At 45.9% G+C, this 24,706-nt stretch overlaps 1 protein-coding gene across 1 annotated transcript in view; it reads left to right on the top strand.

Annotated features, from left to right (window-relative positions):
* Positions 1–24,706, top strand: part of LOC139416237 (membrane-associated guanylate kinase, WW and PDZ domain-containing protein 1-like) — a 215,691-nt gene that overhangs the window by 75,614 nt on the left and 115,371 nt on the right. Inside the window, exon 2 of the mRNA XM_071164668.1 lies at positions 1,620–1,736. Coding sequence (XP_071020769.1) covers positions 1,620–1,736 — 117 coding nt within the window. The remainder of the gene's footprint in view (positions 1–1,619; positions 1,737–24,706) is intronic.

The following is a 24,706-nucleotide window of genomic DNA, read 5'->3' as shown; positions in this document are numbered from 1 at the left end:
CTTTCTCTTTACCTCTCCATCTCTCTCTCTCTCTCTCTCTCTCTCTCTCTCTCTCTCTCTCTCTGTCTCTGTCTCTGTCTCTCTCTCTCTACTTCACCCCATCTCTGTATTCTTCTCTTTTCTCCTCTCTCTGTGTCTTTGGGTGAAGTTGATTCCTCATGGTGGAGTCAGTCAGCTTTGTGGCAACTGAAATGGATGCATTGATGAAGGAGGCCACACTGGGGTAGTGAGACAGACCGCTGGGCAGTGGCGTAGCTTACTGAGCACAGAAGATATCTCCTCTATAATAAAGGATTGCACGCATCTATCATCCCTTTTACGTAGTAGCGGAGGCGTTGGTAGGATTTGCATAAATTGTGATTTATTTTTAGCAGGGCCCGGAATAAAATTTGCTTTTCATAAACTAATTTCATGCAATTCTACGTAATTTACATGACTTAGCATGTAAATGGGCCATTGAAGGCCGAAACGTCAATCTTTGAAACTTATTTTTAATGGTAAGCAAGCGTTATGCCTCTTCCTGTCCAATGATGTCTACACATTTTTAGGTTGCAGCTCTACTCACGTTGGTTGAGCACCTTCTAATTCTTTCCATAGTCGGACACTGACAAAATACTTTCCACTGGCACTGACTCACACAAATGATAGAGATAGCATGAATATGCATGTGTAGGCTACTCACCGGTAGGCTATTTTGAAAAAACAGTGCTGTTGGCAAAAAATTGAGTTGTTCAGAAAACATTTGGTAGCTTTACAGACAGATTCACATTTTATTTTCAGCTGAAGGCATTTTCCAAACAAAAAAATACAGCTAAAGGCCAATTGTAGCTGCTGTTCACTGACGGCAGCAACTATAGAAACAGAATCCATAGAACAGACAAGCCCATTCAAGTCAGGACTGGCAGCCATTGTGAGTTCACCCATGAGTTTACCAGACAAATTGCCAGGGTTAGAAGTTCCAAGACCCTTCTATGGATTATATTTCTATAGCCGCAACACAACAAGCTGTTCACGCTTTCTGCCCAAATTGCGTCTCTTTGTTATTGTTAATGATTGTATTGGTGTCTGTAGGGTACAGACAGGAGAAATAATTTAATTTTGTCAAATGTCAAAGGCTGGGAATTGCCAGGGTCCTCACGATATGATATTATCATGATACTTAGGTGCCGATATGATATGTATTGCGATTCTCACGATTCTATATGTATTTGGTACTGGGATTTTATTACGATGTTATGTTTCAAACACATTGCTCACTATATGTCTGCTGCAGAGAGACAAGAGAGAGCATGAGAAAATGAGTTTTGATCAGTCATGGAAATAAAAGTGCTGAAAACATGGCTCTTTCAAAAGAAGATGAAAAATGAAAAATACCTGCGTTTTTGTGCAGGTACAGCCTACTTGCCAATGTAAATGGTTATTTGGTAGTTGTCATGTAATTACATTTGAACATGTTGTTTCTTATTTAACTACACATATGGCATGACAACAATAGTCAGAGGAGTAGGCAGCTCAAAGACCAGTCATGCAAAATAAATGTATGTTTACATTTGCTATGCAAATTATGTAATAGGAAATATGAGGCGTAACCACTGTTCCTGTGTGGTTTCCCTGTGCAGGTAACAAACTGAACAAAGACCTGAAGCACTACCTGAGCCTGAAGTTTCAGAAATACTCTCTTGACCATGAGCTCCAACAGACCATCAGAGATAACCTCTACCGCCACGCTGTGCCTTGTGAGTACATCATCTTCAGCCTCATCTTCCTCCTCCTAAAACTCCTCATCATCGGCACAATAGTCCTTCTCCTTTGTCTTCTCTTTCATCCACACCTCATCTTTCCCTCTTCTTCCTCATAAGATTCCTCCACATTATCTCTGAGTCTCATCCTACTCCTATTCCTTCTCCACCTCCTCTGCATTCTCTCTGAGTCTCCTCTTACTCCCGTTCCTCCTCCACCTCTGCATTCTCTCTGAGTCTCCTCCTACTCCTCCACCTCCTCCGCATTCTCTCTGAGTCCCCTCCTACTCCAATTCCTTCTCCAACTCCTCCTCATTCTCTCTGAGTCTCCTCCTATTCCTAATCTTACTCCACCTCCTCCAAATCCTCTCTGAGTCTCCTCCTACTCCTATTCCTCCTCCACATTATCTCTGAGTCTCATCCTACTCCTATTCCTTCTCCACCTCCTTCGCATTCTCTCTGAGTCTCCTCCTACTCCTATTCCTCCTCCGCATTCTCTCTGAGCCTACTCATATTCCTCCTACACCTCCTCCGCATTCTCTCTGAGTCTCCTCCTACTCCTATTCCTCTTCCTCCACCTCCTCCGCATTCTCTCTGAGTCTCCTCCTACTCCTCTTCTTCCTCCAACTTTTCTGCATTCTCGCTGAGTCTCCTGCTACTCCTATTCCTTCTCCACCTCCTCCACATTCTCTCTGAGTCTCCTCGTATTCCTGCTCCACCGCCTCCGCATTCTCTCTGAGTCTCCTCCTACTCCTCTTCCTCCTCCACCTCCTCCGCATTCTCCCCGAGTCTCCTCCTACTCCTATTCCTTCTCCACTTCCTCTGCATTCTCTCTGAGTCTCCTCCTACTCCTATTCTTCCTCCACCTCCTCCGCATTCTCTCTGAGTCTCCTCCTACTCCTATTCCTCCTCCAACTCTACCTCTCCCGCATTATCTCTGAGTCACCTCCTACTCCTATTCCTTCTCCAACTCCTCCGCATTCTCTCTGAGTCTCCTCCTACTCCTATTCCTAATCCAGCTCTACCTCTCCCGCATTATCTCTGAGTCTCCTCCTACTCCTATTCCTCCTCTGCATTCTCTCTGATTCTCCTCCTACTCCTATTCCTTCCCCACCTCCTCCACGTTCTCTCTGAGTCTCCTCCTACTCCGAATTCCTTCTCCACCTCCTCCGTATTCTCTCTGAGTCTCCTCGTATTCCTGCTCCACCGCCTCCGCATTCTCTCTGAGTCTCCTCCTACTCCTCTTCCTCCTCCACCTCCTCCGCATTCTCCCCGAGTCTCCTCCTACTCCTATTCCTTCTCCACTTCCTCTGCATTCTCTCTGATTCTCCTCCTACTCCTAATGCTTCTCCACCTACTCCGCATTCTCTCTGAGTGTCCTCCTACTCCTATTCCTCCTCCGCATCCTCTCTGAATCTCCTCCTACTCCTATTCCTTCTCCAACTCCTGCGCATCTTTTCTGAGTCTCCTCCTATTCCTATTCCTTCTCCACTTCCTCTGCATTCTCTCTGAGTCTCTTCGTATTCCTCCTCCACCTCCTCTGCATTCTCTCTGAGTCTCCTCCATTCCTATTCTTTCTCCACCTCCTCCGCATTCTCGCTGAGTCTCCTCCTACTTCTACTACTTCTCCACCTCTTTCTCATTCTCTCTGATTCTCCTCCGACTTCTATTCTTCCTCCACCTACTTCGCATCCTCTCTGAGTCTCCCCCTACTCCTATTCTTTCTCCAACTCCTCCGCATTCTATCCGAGTCTCATCCTACTCCTATTCCTCCTCCGCATTCTCTCTGAGTCTCCTCCTACTCCTATTCCTCCTCCACGTCCTCTGCATTCTCTCTGTGTCTCCTCCTACTCCTATTCCTCCTCCACCTCTACCTCCTCCACATTATCTCTGAGTCTCCTCCTACTCCTATTCTTCCTCCACCTCCTCCAAATCCTCTCTGAGTCTCCTCCTACTCCTATTCCTCCTCCACATTATCTCTGAGTCTCATCCTACTCCTATTCCTTCTCCACCTCCTTCGCATTCTCTCTGAGTCTCCTCCTACTCCTATTCCTCCTCCGCATTCTCTCTGAGCCTACTCATATTCCTCCTACACCTCCGCATTCTCTCTGAGTCTCCTCCTACTCCTATTCCTCTTCCTCCACCTCCTCCGCATTCTCTCTGAGTCTCCTCCTACTCCTCTTCTTCCTCCAACTTTTCTGCATTCTCGCTGAGTCTCCTGCTACTCCTATTCCTTCTCCACCTCCTCCGCATTCTCTCTGAGTCTCCTCCTACTCCTATTCCTCCTCCACCTCCTCTGCATTCTCTATGAGTCTCCTCCTACTCCTATTCCTTCTCCACCTCCGCCACATTCACTCACAGTCTCCTCCTACTCCTATTCCTCCTCCACCTCCTCCGCATTCTCCCTGAGTCTCCTCCTACTCCCATTCCTCCTCCACCTGGACCTCCACTGCATTATCTCTGAGTCTCCTCCTACTCCGAATTCCTTCTCCACCTCCTCCGTATTCTCTCTGAGTCTCCTCGTATTCCTCTCCAACTCCTCCGCATTCTCTCTGAGTCTCCTCCTACTCCTCTTCCTCCTCCACCTCCTCCGCATTCTCCCGGAGTCTCCTCCTACTCCTATTCCTTCTCCACTTCCTCTGCATTCTCTCTGAGTCTCCTCGTATTCCTCCTCCACCTCCTCCACATTCTCTCTGAGTCTCCTCCTACTCCTATTCGTCCTCCACCTCCTCCGCATTCTCTCTGAGTCTCCTCCTACTCCTATTCCTCCTCCGCATCCTCTGTGAATCTCCTCCTACTCCTATTCCTTCTCCAACTCCTGCGCATCTTTTCTGAGTCTCCTCCTATTCCTATTCCTTCTCCACTTCCTCTGCATTCTCTCTGAGTCTCCTCGTATTCCTTCTCCACCTCCTCCACATTCTCTCTGAGTCTCCTCCTATTCCTATTCTTTCTCCACCTCCTCCGGATTCTTTCCTAGTCTCCTCCTACTATTCCTTCTCCACTTCCTCTGCATTCTCTCTGAGTCTCCTCGTATTCCTCCTCCACCTCCTCCACATTCTCTCTGAGTCTCCTCCTACTCCTATTCCTCCTCCAGCTCTACCTCTCCCGCATTATCTCTGAGTCACCTCCTACTCCTATTCCTTCTCCAACTCCTCCGCATCCTCTCTGAGTCTCCTCCTACTCCTATTCCTCCTCTGCATTCTCTCTGATTCTCCTCCTACTCCTATTCCTTCCCCACCTCCGCCGCATTCTCTCTGAGTCTACTCCTATTCCTCCTCCACCTCCGCATTCTCCCTAAGTCTCCTCCTACTCCACCTCCTCCGCATTCTCTCTTGAGTCTCCTCCTATTCCTATTCCTCCTCCACCTCCTCATCCACATTCTCTCTGAGTCTCCTCCTACTCCTATTCCTTCTACACCTCCTCCGCATTCTCTATGAGTCTCCTCCTACTCCTATTCCTTCTCCACCTCTGCCGCATTCACTCTGAGTCTCCTCCTACTCCTATTCCTCCTCCACCTCCTCCGCCTTCTCCCTGAGTCTCCTCCTACTCCCATTCCTCCTCCACCTGGACCTCCACTGCATTATCTCTGATTCTCCTCCTACTCCTATTCCTTCCCCACCTCCTCCACATTCTCTCTGAGTCTCCTCGTATTCCTGCTCCACCGCCTCCGCATTCTCTCTGAGTCTCCTCCTACTCCTCTTCCTCCTCCACCTCCTCCGCATTCTCCCCGAGTCTCCTCCTACTCCTATTCCTTCTCCACTTCCTCTGCATTCTCTCTGAGTCTCCTCGTATTCCTCCTCCACCTCCTCCACATTCTCTCTGAGTCTCCTCCTACTCCTATTCTTCCTCCACCTCCTCCGCATTCTCTCTGAGTCTCCTCCTACTCCTATTCCTCCTCCAACTCTACCTCTCCCGCATTATCTCTGAGTCACCTCCTACTCCTATTCCTTCTCCAACTCCTCCGCATTCTCTCTGAGTCTCCTCCTATTCCTATTCCTTCTCCACTTCCTCTGCATTCTCTCTGAGTCTCTTCGTATTCCTCCTCCACCTCCTCCGCATTCTCTCTGAGTCTCCTCCTACTCCTATTCCTCCTCCACCTCCTCTGCATTCTCTCTGAGTCTCCTCCATTCCTATTCTTTCTCCACCTCCTCCGCATTCTCGCTGAGTCTCCTCCTACTTCTACTACTTCTCCACCTCTTGCTCATTCTCTCTGATTCTCCTCCGACTTCTATTCTTCCTCCACCTACTTCGCATCCTCTCTGAGTCTCCCCCTACTCCTATTCTTTCTCCAACTCCTCCGCATTCTATCCGAGTCTCATCCTACTCCTATTCCTCCTCCACGTCCTCTGCATTCTCTCTGTGTCTCCTCCTACTCCTATTCTTCCTCCACCTCCTCCGCATTCTCTCTGAGTCTCCTCCTACTCCTATTCCTCCTCCAACTCTACCTCTCCTGCATTATCTCTGAGTCACCTCCTACTCCTATTCCTTCTTCACCTCCTCCGCATCTTCTCTGAGTCTCCTCCTAGTCCTCTTCTTCCTCCACCTCCTCCTCTCTGAGTCTCCTCCTACTCCTATTCCTCCTCCACCTCTACCTCCTCCGCATTCTCCCTGAGTCTCCTCCTACTCCTATTCCTCCTCTACCTCCTCCGCATTCTCCCTGAGTCTCCTCCTACTCCTATTCCTTCTCCACCTCCTCCACATTCTCTCTGAGTCTCCTCCTACTCCTATTCTTCCTCCACCTCCTCTGCATTCTCTCTGAGTCTGCTCCTGCTCCTATTCCTTCTCCACCTCCTTCTCATTGTCTGAGTCTCCTCCTACTCCTATTCCTTCTCCACCTCCTCTGCATCCTCTCGGTCCACCCATAAAGTTTAAGTGGAACCTATTGGCACAAACAAGCCATTCAGATGTAATCTAATAAAATATTTTTTTGTTTTTTGTAATGCCAGTATTATGGTCTAAATACTGTAGTATTACTATATTTAGATACTATAGTATTCATTGTAGTGTTTTTGTGGACATTACTGTAGTATACTGTAATATTACTTTAGTTAAAAAACTATAGTATATACTATAGTAATTAATGTAGTGTGTTTGCAGACATTACTGTGGTATTTACTATAGTGTTTTTGTTTTATTATATTTGACATTGAAGTGGGGGCTTTCTCCTTGAGGACACATACTGAACAAATGATCAGAACTCAGGATAAGTCTCAGATTCAGACAGCTAGAGTCACAGATGTGTATTGACCTAAACAGGGGGCAGCAAAAGACAGGTCAAAGGCAGGCAGAGGTCCGTAATCCATGGCAGTGTTGATAAGGTACAGAACAGCAGGCAGGCTCTAGGGCTCAGGACAGGCAGAGATTCGTAAATGGGTCAGAGTTAGGCTCTTACAGAAGAGGTCAGAGCTTGAGAAAGCAGGGAGATGGGAAAATACACTAGTAAGACCTGACAAGATGAACTGGCAGCAGACAAACAGAGAACACAGGTGTAAATACACTGATGATAATGAGGAAGATGGGCGACACCTGGAGAGGGGTGGAGACAAGCAAAAAGACAGGTGAAACAGATCAAGGTGTGACACAAATATTAAGCCAATGTTCCATAACCTGTAGGTAGTTAGAACTGGAGTCTGAACGGATTGTATTGTACAGTATACTACAGAATTCTATAGTAAGCACTATACCAGGGGTAGGCAACCCTGGTCCTGGAGTACCGTAGGCACTTCATGTTTTTGATTTTACCGCCCTGGAAGACCAGGTGTGTTGAATTTAGGCAATCACTGAACTGATCAATTATCTCAGTTGGTCAGGTGTGGTGCCTCATTGGCCCAAAATCCTGTACCTGCAGCACTTCAGGAACAGGCACTTCACATTCGAAGGATACTACAGTGTGGAGTATTGTATACTACGATTCTATGGAATTCTATAGTAAGTACTATAGTATTCTATGGTAAACTGTAGTCTTTTTTCAGGTAGGGAGCTACTTGTTATCCCAACATGGGAATGCTGCCCTCCCAGCTGTTTCACATAGCTACAGTACAGAATGTGTGGTGTGTTGGGCCAATGATCCGGGTGGATGCCAGAGCTGACAACTGTGATACTGTGAGGTCAGCCCACTGTCTGTTGGATGGGATCTGTGCTGCCATGGTACAGTTCTGCAGCGCAACACTATTTGAGAGTTTACTCCTTGTATTCTCTGATACATTTGAATAAGTGGCTCCCGAGTGGCGCAGCGGTCTAAGGCACTGCATCTCAATGCTAGAGGCGTTACTACAGACCCTGGTTTGATCTCGGCCTGTATCACAACCGGCTGTGATTGGGAGTCCCATAAGGCGGCACACAATTGGCCCAGTGTCATCCGGGTTAGGTGAGGGTTTGGCCGGGGTAGGCCGTCATTGTAAAATAAGAATGTTCTTAACTGACTTGCCTAGTTAAATAAAGGTTAAATATAAAGTGTTTTTGAAAGTGGAGTTTAAGATCCAAAATGGCTGTGTGTAGCTGGTTGAGTGGTCTGTAGGCCCGAACCTTCCTCTGAATCAGTGAAGCCTTTGTGATCAACCACAGTGTACAGTACCTTGTCGAGGGCCTGACAGAAGTTGGTCACAAATACACTGTGGGTGTTTGTGAATGTGTTTGTGTGTGTGTGTGTGCTCGCATGTGTCGTGTGTGTGTGTGTGTGTGTGTGTGTGTGTGTGTGTGTGTGTGTGTGTGTGTGTGTGTTCTGAATATGTTGTTGTGGTCTCCTTGGGGATGTTGTTTTTATGATCACATGCCTAGGTTTGCACAGGCACGATCCCATCAGTGGAGATTGCCTTTCCATACCACACAGCACCCCTTTATGCATCTAGGATATGTGTGATTGTGTGTGTGTGTGTGTGTGTGCGGCTCTGCTTAACCGTATTTCTGGTGCTAGATTAATATTTTCTCCATTTTTTTCCCTTCCCCTCGTTTTCTTTTTTTGTCTCTCGTTCGCCCATTCCTCTCTCTCTGCCTGGGCCATGTGACTGGTAAATCCTCCTTGAGCTGCTCGCCCGGTGGCCTGACTGGGATTATGATGTTCTGATATATTGAAAATAGATTTGCTGCCTGATTATGTGATGAACATGTTGAGCTTTAGAAAAGAGCCCAACGGGGAGATGGGGAAATGACTATCTCCCAGCCTCAGAAGACAGAAGGAGCAGGGATTCCCAAAGGATCCATACTGTCCCGGCAGGAGCATAAAACGTTTGAAACCTTGACGGTGGATATACACGCATGCAATTGTCCTTTCCTTAATTCATGCACCTATATTTCAGTGGGGAACCCTGGGCAGAGTAATGTGAAGAGGAGGGACAGTTCAAATAGAGGGAGACCAGTGCTTAGTCAGACAGTCGCCCCTGGATATAACTATGTAATTAATGCATAGTCCATCTTATTTGGTTAAATCTGAAATTAAAATGGTTTGCCTGAATGTTAAACATCTGGATAATGGAAAAATTCACAGTATTTGGTGAGTTATCGTACGTCGTCATCGTCTGTACACGTCACAGTGTAAAGAAAAACCAGATGGACTCCAAAACAAGTGCAGGGTGTTTTAACTGTGAATGAAAAAATACATAATGAGATACATCTTGTCCAGGATTGCAAAATTCTGGTAACTTTCAAAATTCGTAGGTTTTTCAGAAATACCAGTTGGAAGATTCCCGGAATCAGGAGGGAATTTTACAGAATTGTGCAATCCTAATCATGTACAGTATGTCCATCTTTTTGTCTTTTCTCTTGGGCTCTCTCTTCTTCTTTCTCCCGGTTCCATGCCACTGAATTCAATTAATATGTTTCTATGCCATGACAAGACAAATCTTCAACTGCCAAAGCAGTGAAATAAAATGAACCCACACTCCTCCTTTGTCCTCTCTTTCCCTTTGTCTCCCTCCTCCTTCACCTATCCCTGCACATGTGTTTCTGTCTCTCTGCCCCCTGCTTGTCTCCCTATGCCAGACTCGAACAGGTGCCTGTTTCTCCGCCAGAGGCTTGAGTGTTGTTTTGTGTTTCTAGGAAGAGAACACTTGCCATGTGAACTCCCACCCCTTCCATAACTACCCCTCCTTCCCCTCTTTCCTCCCGAGCCCTGTTGCTACAAATGGCCATTGTTATCATGTGCCCCAAATGTCACAACTGACAGAGAAGTCTCTCTCTCTCTCGCGGGATTCACCTCCCTCTCACGTCTACAGCTGCTTCTCTGCTCTGACATGAGGGTTATCTCAGCATTATCCCAGTGTTAGAGCCACGCAGCAAACCAATTGACCAACCCTCCCTCCCCCACCTGATTTCTCTCTCTGCTCCCTCTCTCTGTCAGCGTCCATGTGGCTTGAAGGTGGCTCCTGCCTCTCTCTCTCTGTCGCACGCTCCTGCTGTCTCCGTTTCTGCTGCTGCTCTCTCTCTAACTTGCTCTCCCTCACTCACTCTCTGCCTTCCTCCCTCTTGCTCACCCTCACTCTCTCACTTTCTCGTTTCCACTCCACTGCCGAGCTCTGGAAATCATTGAGACACATTTTTCTGGTTGCCGCTTACACAAAGACAGGATTACGGCTTGATTCACTGGCTTCGGCTCTCCACATCCAGGCAAGTGGCAGCACTCCTTATTTCTCCTTCTCCTCTCAGTCTCCTTCGTTGTTGCCATCTATCATCTGTTTGGTGAAGCCTGTGATGTATGCAGAGAAGCAAGGAAGGAGATGCATGGCAGAATGTTATTATGGTTGATTGTGTGTATATATAGGTTAAGGGATTCGGGGTTGGAGGTTGGGGGTGGGGATGAGGTGAAGGAAGGGGAGGGCAAGGCAGGCACACTGGGCCAGGCACTTCCAACCCAGAGGGACAGATGGCCAGTAGCCATGGAGCTTTTTTCCTCTTTCGTTTTTTAATTCACCCCGCTGGCTTTGTGTAAGGGCCCAATAGTACACAGACCTTCTTTTCAAGGAGCCAGAGACTGCTGCACTCTGTAGCTGAAAGAGAGGGAAGGTTGGGGGAGGTGTGTGTGATTGTAAAAAGGGAAGAATATAGAGATAGGGGGGTTGCTGTGGAGGCAGAGGGTCAGTGCTATCCGGAATCCTTGGGACGTTCCTACCCTAAACTCCAACCCTTACCTTAACCCTTACCCTTAACCCTTACCTTAACCATTTTTTATTTAAACTTCAATGGGGTAAGGACGTTCCAAGGATCCCTTTTAGCAGGTACCTTTTGAGTAGAGGTAGATAAGAGAGGAGAGGGGGGTCACCAGCCCCAGAATGCATGGAGGTCAGTTCCAGATGCTGCGGGGACAAAGGGCTGTTCTGGGGGAACGGCAGGGGGAAGCGTGGCACTCGCCATTGTGTATGTGTCGCTGCACTGAAGGATGCTGCCGGAGAGCCTCATGCTAATTATGGCCATTCTGCCCTGTAACGGATGGCTGGGCCCCAGCTTCTGTTAGCCTGCTTTTCACAGTCACTCTGTAAATATTTCCCTCATGTAGCCACAGACTAACGCATGTGCTAACAAACATGGCATTTGGTGCGAGAATTATAATGTTGAAGCAATAGCTTTAAGGAAACGGGGCAAATATGTGTTTGTTCATAGTAATGGCGCGATGACAGGTGCTGAGTAGTGTGTGTGTGTGTGTGTGTGTGTGTGTGTGTGTGTGTGTGTGTGTGTGTGTGTGTGTGTGTGTGTGTGTGTGTGCATATGCTCTGCCTGTATTTATGCACACAACATGTTTGTCATGTATGTGTAATGTATGTGTTTTGAAGCGGTATTCAACCCTAAATATGTGAACGAACACACACACACACTATACACACACTATACACAATAACAATGATGTCATTGACAGGACAAATGGACTAAACAACCTCATTGTGGTTTTAGTGTCAGTGTGATTGGTAACCCCACAGTAAGAGTGGGTGGTAGAGTGCACTGGGGTTGGCAGCCATTGTTTTCACTATGGTAAACTTTATACCAATGTGCAGCTCCTCCCAAACAACCACAGATATGTATCTCCTTACCTTTGTATTGTATGCTTCTGCTAATGTAGTGGTCATTTTTCTACAAGGTGATTTTGCACCTAGCGATTGGATGGTTTTAAGATATTCCATTGGTTTTGTTTTGAGTTACTATAGAGTCTACACCTATGACCACAATGGTCTGTGTAAAGTCATACATCATCATAATAGTGAACCATTCATTCTGATACCAGATACTGTTTTTTAAGACAAAAATGCAGTTTGGTGCTCTATTCTATCCAGCCACACCCTACTAGAATCTGAAGTCAAATGTCTACTGTTTGCTGATGATATGGTGCTTCTTTCCTCAACCAAGGAGGGCATACAGCAGCACTAAGGCCCTGGCAGTATTATTTTTTTTTAAATGGTGTTCCACAAATGCAAATTCTATCTAGACACTGATTCCCTAGAGCACACAAAAAAACTCTACATACCTCTGCCTAAGCATCAGCACCACAGGTAATATCCACAAAGCTGTGAAAGATCTGAGAGACAAGGCAAGAAGAGCCTTCTATGCCATCAAAAGGAACAATTTAGACATTAGGATCTGGCTAAAAATACTTGAATCAGTCATAGAACCCATTGCCCTTTATTGTCGTGTGGTCTGGGGTCCGCTCACCAACCACAAATTCACAAAATGGAACAAACACCAAATTTAGACTCTGCATGCAGAATTCTGCAAAAATATCCTCTGTGTACAACGTAAAACATCAAATAATGCATGCAGAGAAGAATTAGGCCGATACCCAATAATGATCAAAATCCAGAAAAGAGCCGTTAAATTCTACAACCACCTAAAAAGAAACAATTCCCAAACCTTCCATAACGAAGCCATCACCTACAGAGAAATTAACCTGGAGAAGAGCCCCCTAAGCAAGCTGGTCCTGGGGCTCTATTCACAAACACAAACAGACCCCACAGAGCCCCAGGACAGCAACACAATTAGACCCAACCAAATCACGAGAAAACAAAAAGAAAATTGCTTAACATATTGGAAAGAATTTGCAAAAAAACTGAACAAACTAGAATGCTATTTGGCCCTTAACAGAGAGTACACAGTTGCAGAATAATTTACCACTGTGACTGACCCAAATTTAAGGAAATCTTTGACTATGTACGGACTCAGCGAGCATAGCCTTGCTATTGAGAAAGGCTACCGAAGGCAGACCTGGCTCTCAAGAGAAGACAGGCTATGTGCACACTGCCCACATCCTAACCTCCGTCCAAATGTATGACCATATTAGAGACACATATTTCCCTCAGATTACACAAATCCACAAAGAATTCGAAAACAAATCCAATTTTGATAAACTCCCATATCTGTTGGGTGAAATACCACACTGTGCCATCACAGCAGCAAGATTGGTGACCTGTTGCCACAAGAAAAGGGCAACCAGTGAAGAATAAACACCATTCCATTGTAAATACAACCTATATTTGTTTATTTATTTTCTCTTTTGTACTTTAACTATTTGCACATCATTACAACACTGTAAATAGTTGTACGACATTTTAAATGTTGAGAGAGAGAGAGAGAGAGAGAGAGAGAGAGAGAGAGAGAGAGAGAGAGAGAGAGAGAGAGAGAGAGAGAGAGAGAGAGAGAGAGAGAGAGAGAGAGAGAGAGAGAGAGAGAGAGAGAGAGAGAGAGAGAGAGAGAGAGAGAGAGAGAGATCTCCGAGCTATTAATAGAGAAGGAAAGCATCATGACATTCTTCCAATGACTCTAGTGATATGGAATTAATGGTGGACGATGGACTTTAATTATGTTACTATCATGTTTTGAGGACAGGCATTTGACTCCCTTGTGTGTGATCTTGTGTTTGTGTGACTACTGTACTGTATGTGGGTGTCTGTGTAAACCAAATTTGTTCTCATACATATATTGTGTGAGTGTGCACGTGTGTTTGTCTGTGTGTGCGTACGTGTGTGTTGCTCTTTGTGAGTTAGGCCAGCTAACTCCAGTCAGAGCGTGTGATAGGCTACAGGAAGTGTTCCTGTGGCCATCTATAATTTCTCTCAAAACAATCAGAGGATCACAGGGCGAGAAATGATTCATCCTAAAAGACTAAAAATAGCAGCAGTTCCTTCCTTCCCACGGCTTTGGGATGTCTCACACTTTGTTGTATTCGTCTGACTGATATCCTATTCTGATTCACTCAACTTCACTACTACAGAGACACATATTGCTGTGGATGTCATTTTTTGTTCATCCAGTGTGGGTATCTTTTGCGAAGCAGGTTAGATATACAGTAGTAACATGTTGAGAAATGTCACCTTACCATGAAAACATCTTCCATGAAAGTGCAATTCCACGTAACAGAATTAAGCTTTGACTCAGATTTGACATTTTACAATGTATTCTAAACAAAAACCATTGATTTCAAAGTTTAACAAACCATGCAACTACAGTATATGCACAACGATTACTTTGAACAATTTACACAGAACATTTCACAAAAACACATTTACTGGAAGAATTGTGCAGTTGCAAGTTTTGGTAACAAAATTATGGTTCAAATTAAGATTCAAAGATGTCTGCAGAACGAATGGGTTGTCTAATGCGGAGTCAGGGAGCAGGTGCAGTTAGTGAGATAAATAATAACGAACATGGAGCGATACTAAACAAGAGATGCATCTTACATAGAATCATAAAAAATACTACCTGGTGACTGATAACAAAAGAGTGCTATATAAAGTGTAAGTAATCAAGGGTGTAAGGAAGTCTAGCTGTGACTGATGATGAGACACAGGTGTGCGTAATGATGGTTGCTGCTCTGGACTGTATCTCTCCCAGTCCACCAGGTACTGGAGCTGACCCCCAGAACGTTGGGAGTCAATGACTGATCTGACGGCACAGGCGGGGCTCCCCTCGATGTCCATGGGAAGCGGAGGGGTGTCGTGGGGGACGGCATCAGCCAGGGACCAGGAACCACCGGACTGAGGCGGGAAACATGAAGAGATCTGGTAGTGGGGAGTTGCAATCTGTAAGTTACCTCGTTGACCCTACGAAGGACCTTGAACGGCCTCACAAACCGTGGACTCAGCTTCTTACAGGGCAGGCATAGCGGGAGGTTCCTGGTGGAGAGCCAGACGTGATCACCAGTATGGAACACGGGAGCCTCACTGCGGTGACAATCTTCCTGCACTTTCTGACAGTGGACGGCATGCTGGAGTCTCACGTGGGCATCGTTCCATACCTCTTCTAAGCACCTAAACCACTCGTCCATCACAGGAACTTCGGTCTGGCTCGGAGTCCACGGAGCCAGGTCTGGCTGATAACCCAGAACACACTGGAAGGGAGTTAGCCCGGTGGAGGAGTGTCTCAATGAATTCTGGGCATATTGTGAATAGAATGCCACCGGAGAAGATGGCTGGCGTTTTATAGGCTCCTAACCAATTGTGCTATTTTGTGTGTTTTTTCACCTTGTTTTTTTTACTTATTTTAGACATAATGTTTCTGCCACTGTCTCTTATGACTGAAAAGAGCTTCTGGATATCAGAACAGCGATTACTCACCTCGAACTGGACGAAGATTTTTTCTTTGAGTCGCACGCGTAGGATTTAATCCAAATCCCCGTCATTTTCATGAAGAAAAGACGCCGATACAGTCGGTGAGTGGGTAACCCGCCTCTACCATCTGTCCTGTTGGCCAACGTACAATCATTGGAGAATAATCTGGATGAGCTCCGTTGAAGACTATCCTACCAATGGGACATTAAAAACTGTAATATCTTATGTTTCACTGAGTCGTGGCTGAACCACGACATGGATAATATACAGTTGGCTGTTTTTTTCCATGCATTTCCAAGCTGTAGACGACACTATTTGCCAAGAGAGTTTTCATCAATATTTTTTTGTAGCTGTCTATTTACCACCACAAACAGATGCTGGCACTAAGACCACACTCGACGAGCTGTATAAAACCATAAGCAAACAAAGTGCTCATCCAGAGGCGTCGCTCCTTTTGGCCGGGGACTTTAATACAAGGAAACTTAAATCCTTTTTACCTAAACTAAAGCAGGAATTACCAGTGACTCGCTTTATACAGAAGTGGTCAGATTACACAGATGCTAAGCCACAGGACTGTTTTGCTAGCACAGACTGGAATATGTTCCGGGACTCATCTGATGGCATTGAGGAGTTTACTACATCAGTCACGGGCTTCATCAATAAGCGCATCGATCACATTGTCCCCACATTGACCGTACATGCATACATACCCCAACCAGAAGCCATGCATCATCCGCACTGAGCTAAAGGGTAGAGCTGCCACTTTCAAAGAGCGGTAATCTAACATGGACCTATATAAGAAATCCCACTACGCCCTCAGACTGACCATCAAATAGGAAAAGCATAAATACAGGACTAAGATTAAATCCTAGTACACCGGCTCAGATGCTCGTTGGATGTGGCAGGTCTTGCAAACTATTACAGACTACAAAGGGAAGCCCAGCCACAAGCTGCCCAGTGGCACAAGCTTACCAGATGAGCTAAATTACTTTGAGTTAAGCATGAGAGCAACAGCAGGTCCGGACGACTGTGTGATCATGTTCGCCTTAGTCGATGTGAGCAAGACCTTCAAACAAGTCAACATTCACAAGGCTGCCGGGCCAGACAGATTACCGTGACGTGTACTCCGAGCATGCGCTGACAAACTGTCTTCACTAACATTTTCAACCTGTCCATGGCCGAGTCTGTAATACCTACATGGTTCAAGAAGACCTCCATAGTCCCTGTGCCAAATAACACCAAGTTAACCTGTCTAATTGACTACCGACCCGAAGCACTCACGTCTGTAGCCATGAAGTGTAAGTCATGGCTCACATTAACATTCCAGAAAACCTAGACCCCACTCCAATTTGTATACCGCCCCAACAGATGATGCAATCACTATTGTGCTCAACGCTGCCATTTCCCACCTGGACAATTTAACATTTTATTTAACTAGGCAAGTCAGTTAAGAACAAATTCTTATTTAAAATGACGGCCTACTGGGGAACACTGGGTTACCTGCGTTGTTCAGGGGCAGAACAACAGATTTCGACCTTGGCAGCACGGGGATTCGATCTAGCAACCTTTCAGTTACTGGTCCAATGCACTAACCACTAGGCTACCTGCTGCCCCAAAAGGAACACCTATGTGAGAATGCTGTTTACTGACTGCAGCTCAGCGGTCAACCCCATAGTGCCCTCAAAGCTTCTCACTAAGCTAAGGACCCTGGGACTAAACATCTCCCTCTGCAACTGGATCCTGGACTTCCTGACGGGCCACCGACAGGTGGTAAGGTTAGGCAACAACACATCTTCCACTCTGATCCTCAACACAGGTGCCCCTTAGGGGTGCGTGCTTAGTCCCCTCCTGTCCTCCCTGTTCACCCATGTCTCCATGGCCAAGCACAACTCCAACACCATCATTTAAGTTTGCCGATGACACAGCGGTGGTAGGCCTGATCAAAGACAATGATGAGACAGTCTATAGGGAGGAAGTCAAAGACCTGGAGGTGTGGTGCATGGAAACAACCTCTCCCACAACGTGATCAAGACAAAGGAGATGATTGTGGACCATCAGAAAAGGATGGCTGAGCACGCCCTCATTCTCATCGACGATGCTGTAGTGGAGCAGGTTGAGAGTTTCAAGTTTCTTGGTGTCCAACTATCATGGTCCAAACACACCAAGGCAGTCATGAAGAGGGCATGACAATGCCTATTCCTCCTCAGGAGACTGAAAAGATTTGGCATGTGTCCTCAGATCCTCAAAAAGTTCTACAGCTGCACCATCGAGAGCATGGTGGTTGCAACACTGCCTGGTATATGCAATCCAGGACCTCTATACCAGGCGGTGTCAGAGGAAGGCCCTAGAAATTGCCAAAGACTCCAGCTACCCTTAGTCATAGACAGTTCTCTCTGCTACCGCATGGCAAGCAGTAACGGAGAGCCTTGTCTAGGTCCAAAAGGCTTCTTAACAGCTTCTACCCCCAAGCCATAAGACTGCTGAACAGCTAATCAAATGGCTACCCAGACTATTTGCATTGATTCCGCCCCCCTTTTTTTACGCTGCTGTTACTCACTGTTTATTTATTATCTATGCATAGTCCCTGTACCCCTACCTCAATTACCTCAACTAACCTGTACCCCGCACATTGACTCAGTACCGGTACGTCCAGTATATAGCCTCGTTATTGTTATTTTATTGTTCCCCTTTAATTGTTCCCCTTTAATTTTTTACTTTAGTTTATTTAGTAAATATTTTTCTTCACTCTTATTTTTCTTAAAACTGTATTGTTGGATAAGGGCATGTAAGAAAGCATTTCATGGTAAGCTCTACCTGTTGTATTCAGTGCATGTGACAAATAACATTTGATGGAATTGGGCCCACTCCTCCTGCAGGTCCTGGCAGTGGCTCCTCAGAAACCTCTCCATCTCCTGGTTCATCCTTTCCACCTTCCTGTTAGACTGATGCCGGTACCCAGAAGTGAGGCTGACCGTGACCCCCAGCTTCTCCATGAAAGTCTTCCATACACGTGATGTGAATTCTGGACCACGATCAGAGACGATATCCTCCAGAAGGCCATAGTGCCGGTATTCCTGCTGGAACAGTGCAGGACGATCAGTGACAAAGTCAATGGACAGATGAGACCAGGGATGCTGAGGCACGGGAAAGGGAAGGAGTTCCCCTGCTGGAGCATTGCATGGGGATTTGGATTGGGCACATATGGAACAGGAGTTTACATAACGAGTTACGTCCTTGCGCCAAGGTGGGCCACCAGTACTTTCCAGTGATGGACTGAATGGTTCCGGTGATACCTGGATGTCCAGCGACAAAAGCTGTGTGCAACCAGGTCAATAGCAGATCACTTAACCCTGTGGGAATGTAGGTGAGCTCAGGAGGACAGGTGGCAGGTGTGGGTTCCCTCCCCGAGGCCAGGCGAATGTCCACATCTACTTCCCAGAACACAGAGGCTATGACTCGAGAGGGCGTTATTATGGGTCCACTCAAGACAGGATCCTCTCCCGAATCATAGAGATGGGTCAGGGCATCGGCTTTGAAGTTTTTTTTTTACCTGGGCGATGTGTCAGGATGAAATCCAATCTGGTGGAGAAAAGGGCCCACCTGGCTTGGTGCGGGTTCAGTCGCCTCGCTGTCCGTATGTACTCCAGGTTCTGATGGTTGGTGAGGATGAGAAATGGGTCCTGGGGGCCCTCCAGTCAGTGTCTCCACTCCTCTAATGTCAACTTCACCACCAGGAGCTCCCGATCGCCAACATCATAGTTCCTCTCTACAGGAGACAGCTTTTTTGAGTAATAAGCACACAATTTCTGTGGATTACCTAGACGATGGGACAGGACAGCCACCACACCTACTTCTGAAGCGACCACCTCCACCACAAAGGGCAGCATAAGATCTGGTGTTCAAGCAACATGATGGAGGTGAAATAACCCTTCAGTAGGCGGAAGGCTTCGTTAGCTGTTCTGCTCATCTGTTGTATAGTACTAACTAACTTGGACCTCCCTGTTGTATAGTACTAACTAACTAGGACCTCCCTGTTGTATAGTTCAATTATCTGAACTTCAGGAAACCACCCTTCAGGAGAAAAGTGAGAGGAGAGGCGATCGAGGTAAAGAACCCTACTAATTCCATGACTGGTCTATCGACGTCATCGCACGAAGAGGCAAAAACAGACTTACCCCCATCGCGACGTCCCCCCCAAAGGCTAACTTTCTAGCCCCTGCTATCTGCTTGCTTGCTAACCCGGTCTGCTAACTGCTAAACTGCCAAGCCCTGGTCTGCTAACTGCTAGCTTGCCTGCCCAGTCTGCTAACTGCTAGCCCTTGCTAACTGCTTGCTTGCTAACCCGGTCTGCTAACTGCTAGCTTGCCCTGGTCTACTAACTGCTAGCCCATGCTAACTGCTTGCTTGCTAACCCGGCCTGCTAACTGCTAGCATGCCCTGGTCTACTAGCTGCTAGCTTGTTTAGCTTGTTAGCCTGCTAACTGTCTGAATCGCCGTGTCCCCAGCCAGCCCAACCACTCACTGGACCCATATTTTCACTTGGCTATGCATGCCTCTCTCTAATATCAATATGCCTTGGCCATTACTGTCCTGGTTACTGTCTTATTTCACTGTAGAGCCTCTAGCCCTGCTCAATATGCCTTAACCAACCATGTTGTTCCACCTCCTACATATGCGATGACATCACCTGTTTTAAACATCTCTAGAGACTATATCTCTCCCTTCATTACTCAATGCCGAATGTACTCATATCCTACCTTACCTTTGTCTGTACACTATGCCTTGAATCTATGCTATCGTGCCCAGAAACCTGCTCCTTTTACTCTCTGTTCTGAACGTGCTAGACGGCCAGTTCGTATAGTCTTTAGCCATACCCTTATCCTACTTCTCCTCTGTTCCTCTGGTGATGTGGAGGATAATCCAGGTCCTGCAGTGCCTAGCTCCACTCCCACCCCCCAGGTGCTCTCATTTGTTGACTTCTGTAAACGTAAAAGCCTTGGTTTCATGCATGTTAACATTAGAAGCCTACTCCCTAAATTTGTTTTACTCACTGCTTTTGCACACTCTGCCAACCCAGATGTCTTAGCCGTGTCTGAATCCTGGCTTAGGAAAACAGTACTTTATTATATACTGTATTATTGACTGTATGTTTTATTTATTCCATGTGTAACTCTGTGTTGTTGTATGTGTCGATAATTGCTACGCTTTATCTTGGCCAGGTCGCAGTTGCAAATGAGAACTTGTTCTCAACTAGCCTACCTGGTTAAATAAAGGTGAAATAAAAAATAAAGGTGCACAGTCTGTGATTTTCATCCTCGGCCATGAGATGGTGGGGTTATGACATTGAAGCCATGGGAGGCCATGGATGATGTTGTATACAGGTGCACTGATGATGAGGAAGGGAAGGCTTTCTTGATGTATGGATTCCACGGTGAGGGTGAGTGGTGCTGTGATGTGTGTGATTGTCCCGGATCCCAGTGGTTGACTATCCAGTGCTTGAACTGGACAAGGAGAGTAGAGCGGGTATGAGGGGATGTTAAGGGAGGAGGTGAGGGCCTGGTCAATAAAATTCCCTGCAGCACCGTTGTCCACTAGAGCTGTAGAAACAAAACATGAAGGACAGCCAGCCAGTGAAATCATTACGAAGAAAGGTTTGGTGGAATGGGATGATTCTCCCTCTGCTCCCATTGAACCCCGGTTAGAACGTAGGGGACACAGTTGAAGCTAGTGCCCCTCCTCAATAAGGACAGAGCTCCAGCTGTCTACGACGGCTTCGCTCAGACGCGGAGAGATGTGTGGCCCTCACCTCCATGGGTTCAGGCTCTGACAACAGATTAGGGAGAAAGGCGATGGGGATACCAACACTCCCGAAGAAGAATATCCAGACGAATGGCCATCAATGAGGGCGTCCAAGGGTAGGTTTCCGTCTTGGTACGTCAACTCCACCTGGACCTCTTCGCACAATCGTCTTCTGAATAGGCTCTGGAGCGCCGGCTCATTCCATCCGATGGATGCTGCCACTGTCTGAAAGGCTAGTGCATAGTCCGTCGTGGTCTGGCCATCCTGCCATAGTTGGAGTAGGTGCTCACCCCCATCTCTGTCCTCTGGTGGATGGTCAAAGACCCCCCTGAGCCATGGTCCTCTCATAGGAACCCAGCTCTTCCTCTCCTCTCTCCCTGACAGCCGTGGCCCACTCCAAAGCCCGTCCAGTCAGCAGAGAAATAACCGTGGCAAACTCGCCCCTCTCGGGGGTGGGGACTCTATTCTGATGAGTGAAATAAATGGTGCACTGGAGTAGGATGCCACGGCATTTCAATGGAGTCCCGTCATATTTGTCCGGTAGGGACAATCGGGCATCACTGAGCAGGACGGACTGCTGTATGGGGTACTGGCTTGCTGGGTCGACTTGCGGTAGAGAATCCTTCGCTATTTGGAGATCATGCCCCTTGAGTAATGTTGACTAATTGAAGAACACGGAGGACCTCATCCATAACCGTCCCCAAATGAGACAGCTTGTCATGGTGTTACTAGTTCTCCGACCATCTAGTAGATGTCTTAGTTAACTGCTGCTCCCATTTGTTGAGGTAGTATTCTGTAACATAGACGCAGGGAGTCAGGAAGTAGGTGCAGTTAGTGAGTTTTATAATAATGAACATGGAGCAATACAAAACAAGAGAAGTGTCTGACAAATAAAAATAAAAATACAATCTAATGGCTGATAACAAGAGTGCTATACAAAGGGTAAGTAATCAAGGGAGTAATGAAGTCCAGGTGTGCGTAAATATGGTTTGCCAGAACCGGTGATTTGTAGACCTGTGACGTTGCGTGCGGGAGTGGAAGTGACAGTGTCAGCTATGACATGACACCTTGAGTTTGAAATAAATTATTTTGGTTATTGAACTACAGTAGGGGAAGTGGATTTGTATCCGTTAACAGAGTTACGGTAGCAGAATTACATCATGGGTCCCTAATCTGTACTATACAGAAATGCATAATTTTGGAAATGAATATAATTCTCTTCATGGTGATTTATCTTGAATAGATAAACACAAGTATTATTCTACACACTGGCTATAATTGTAATGATCTCCGCCCCCAAATAAGACTACATTTGGTTGGTCCAGACAACACCAAATCTAAAACAATTATAGACATCTATGTTTCAGAAGTTTGGACATCACAGTACAGCACAGCAGAGTAAAGTAGAGTTCAGTACAGTACAGTAAAGTAGATATGTTCAGTACAGTACAATACAGTACTGTACTGTACTGAATTCTACTCAACTCAATTCTACTTTTCTTTTCTTTAATTCACTGTTCTGTCTTTATCTTGTGAAACATAGACATCCCGAGTGGTGCAGCAGTCTAAGGCACTGCATCTCAGTGCTAGAGGCGTCACTACAGTCCCTGGTTTGATTCCAGGCTGTATGACATCCTGCCGTGATTGGGAACCCCATAGGGTGGCGCACAATTGGCCCAGCGTCGTCCAGGTTAGGGGTAGGTCGTCATTGTAAATACGAATTTGTTCTTAACTGATTTGCCAAGTTAAATAAATAAAAATGTAATATGATTGGTTCAGATTTGGTCCGGCCAGGGCGGACTAACCAAATTTCAACTACTTATGGACGGCAGGTGCTTAGTGGATGAGAATGCTTGTTACAGTAAATTGATAGAGGGTAGGTGTCAAGGAGAGTGAGAGGGAGGGATTGTCCAGATGGTTTTCACAGTTGGTCTTTGATCACCAGACAACAGAAAAATTGAAAAAAAAACTACCAGTGGAAGGGAGAACAGTAGCAGGTGACCCATCTGGGGTTTGTGATTACTATGATTTCCCATTATAGCCAATTCGATTGCAGTACTTTCCTTATTGATTTGGTAATAGAATGCGTTTTAATTCACTTATTAATTCATGAACAAACTTGATATCATTAGAAACACTAATAAATTGGTAGGTCTACCTTTACTTGTTACTTCTGCGAACTTCTATTTTCCATGTGAGAGAGAGATGTGAAAATATCTTAAAATATATAGGGGTTGATAGGTTCAGAAACAGCAGGGGTTCAAACTGTAGAACCCAGTTCCTACATTTGAATAAAACAAATATTTTATCAAACAAAACTATGCTACATTTTATCTCTGGGACCCTCAGGATGACAACTCAGAGCAAGATTACTGAATGTAAGTACATTATTTACCTTAAGAGATGAATGCATCAAACCAGTTGCCGTGATCTCTCCTCAAACAATACCATGTTATTTTTTCACTGTAATAGTTACTGTAAATTGGACAGTGCCATTAGATTAACAAGAATTTAGGCTTTCTGCACATATAAGAAATGTCTATGTCCTGGGAAACGTTCTTGTTACTTATAATGTCATGCTAATCACATTAGCACACGTTAGCTCAACCATCCTGGTGAAGCGACACCGATCCCATAGAGACCCCTAAGCCTTTGCTTATTCCACATTTTTAGGGTGGAAAATGGTTGGAAAACATGTATATATGCCTTAATTTAAAAAAAAATAGAGACTCTTAGCTTTCATTTGACACTCAATTATTATACTATTTGACATGCTCTTAATAAAATCAAATCAAAGTTTATTTGTCACATGCGCCGAATTCAACAGGTGTAGTAGACCTTACAGTGAAATGCATACTTACAGGCTCTAACCAGTAGTGCAAATAAAGGTTTTGCGAACAATAGTTAAGTAAAGAAATAAAAACAACAGTAAAAAAAGACAGTGAAAAACAGTAGCGAGGCTATATACAGTAGCAAGGCTATAACAGTAGCGAGTTTACATACAGACACCAGTTAGTCATGCTGATTGAGGCAGTATGTACATGTAGATATGGTTAATGTGACTATGCATATATGATGAACAGAGAGAAGGAGTAGCGTAAAGAGGGGTAGGCGGGTAGTGGGTGGCGGGACACAATGCAGATAGCCCGGTTAGCCAATGTACTGGAGCACTGGTTGGTCGGGCCAATGGAGGTAGTATGTACATGAATGTATAGTTAAAGTGACTATGCATATATGATAAACAGAGAGTAGCAGCAGTATAAAAGAGGGGTTGGGGGGTGCACACAATGCAAATAGTCCGGGTAGCCATTTGATTACCTGTTCAGGGGTCCTATGGTTTGGGGGTAAAAACTGTTGAGAAGCCTTTTTGTCCTAGACTTGGCACTATGGTACCGCTTGCCATGCGGTAGTAGAGAGAACAGTCTATAATTGGGGTGGCTGGGGTCTTTGAAAATTTTTAGGGCCTTCCTCTGACACCGCCTGGTGTAGAGGTCCTGTATGGCAGGCAGCTTATCCCCAGTGTAGTGCCTTGCGGTCGGAGGCCGAGCAATTTCCATACCAGGCAGTAATGCAATAATCGATGTTGCAGCTGTAGAACCTTTTGAGGATCTCAGGACTCATGCCAAATCTTTTCAGTTTCCTGAG

The sequence above is a fragment of the Oncorhynchus clarkii genome, chromosome 9 (assembly GCF_045791955.1).
Source record: "Oncorhynchus clarkii lewisi isolate Uvic-CL-2024 chromosome 9, UVic_Ocla_1.0, whole genome shotgun sequence".
In the NCBI taxonomy this organism is placed as follows: Eukaryota; Metazoa; Chordata; class Actinopteri; order Salmoniformes; family Salmonidae; genus Oncorhynchus; species Oncorhynchus clarkii.
Note: the sequence above shows the minus strand (reverse complement) of the source record. Positions and strands in the feature narration are given on the sequence as shown.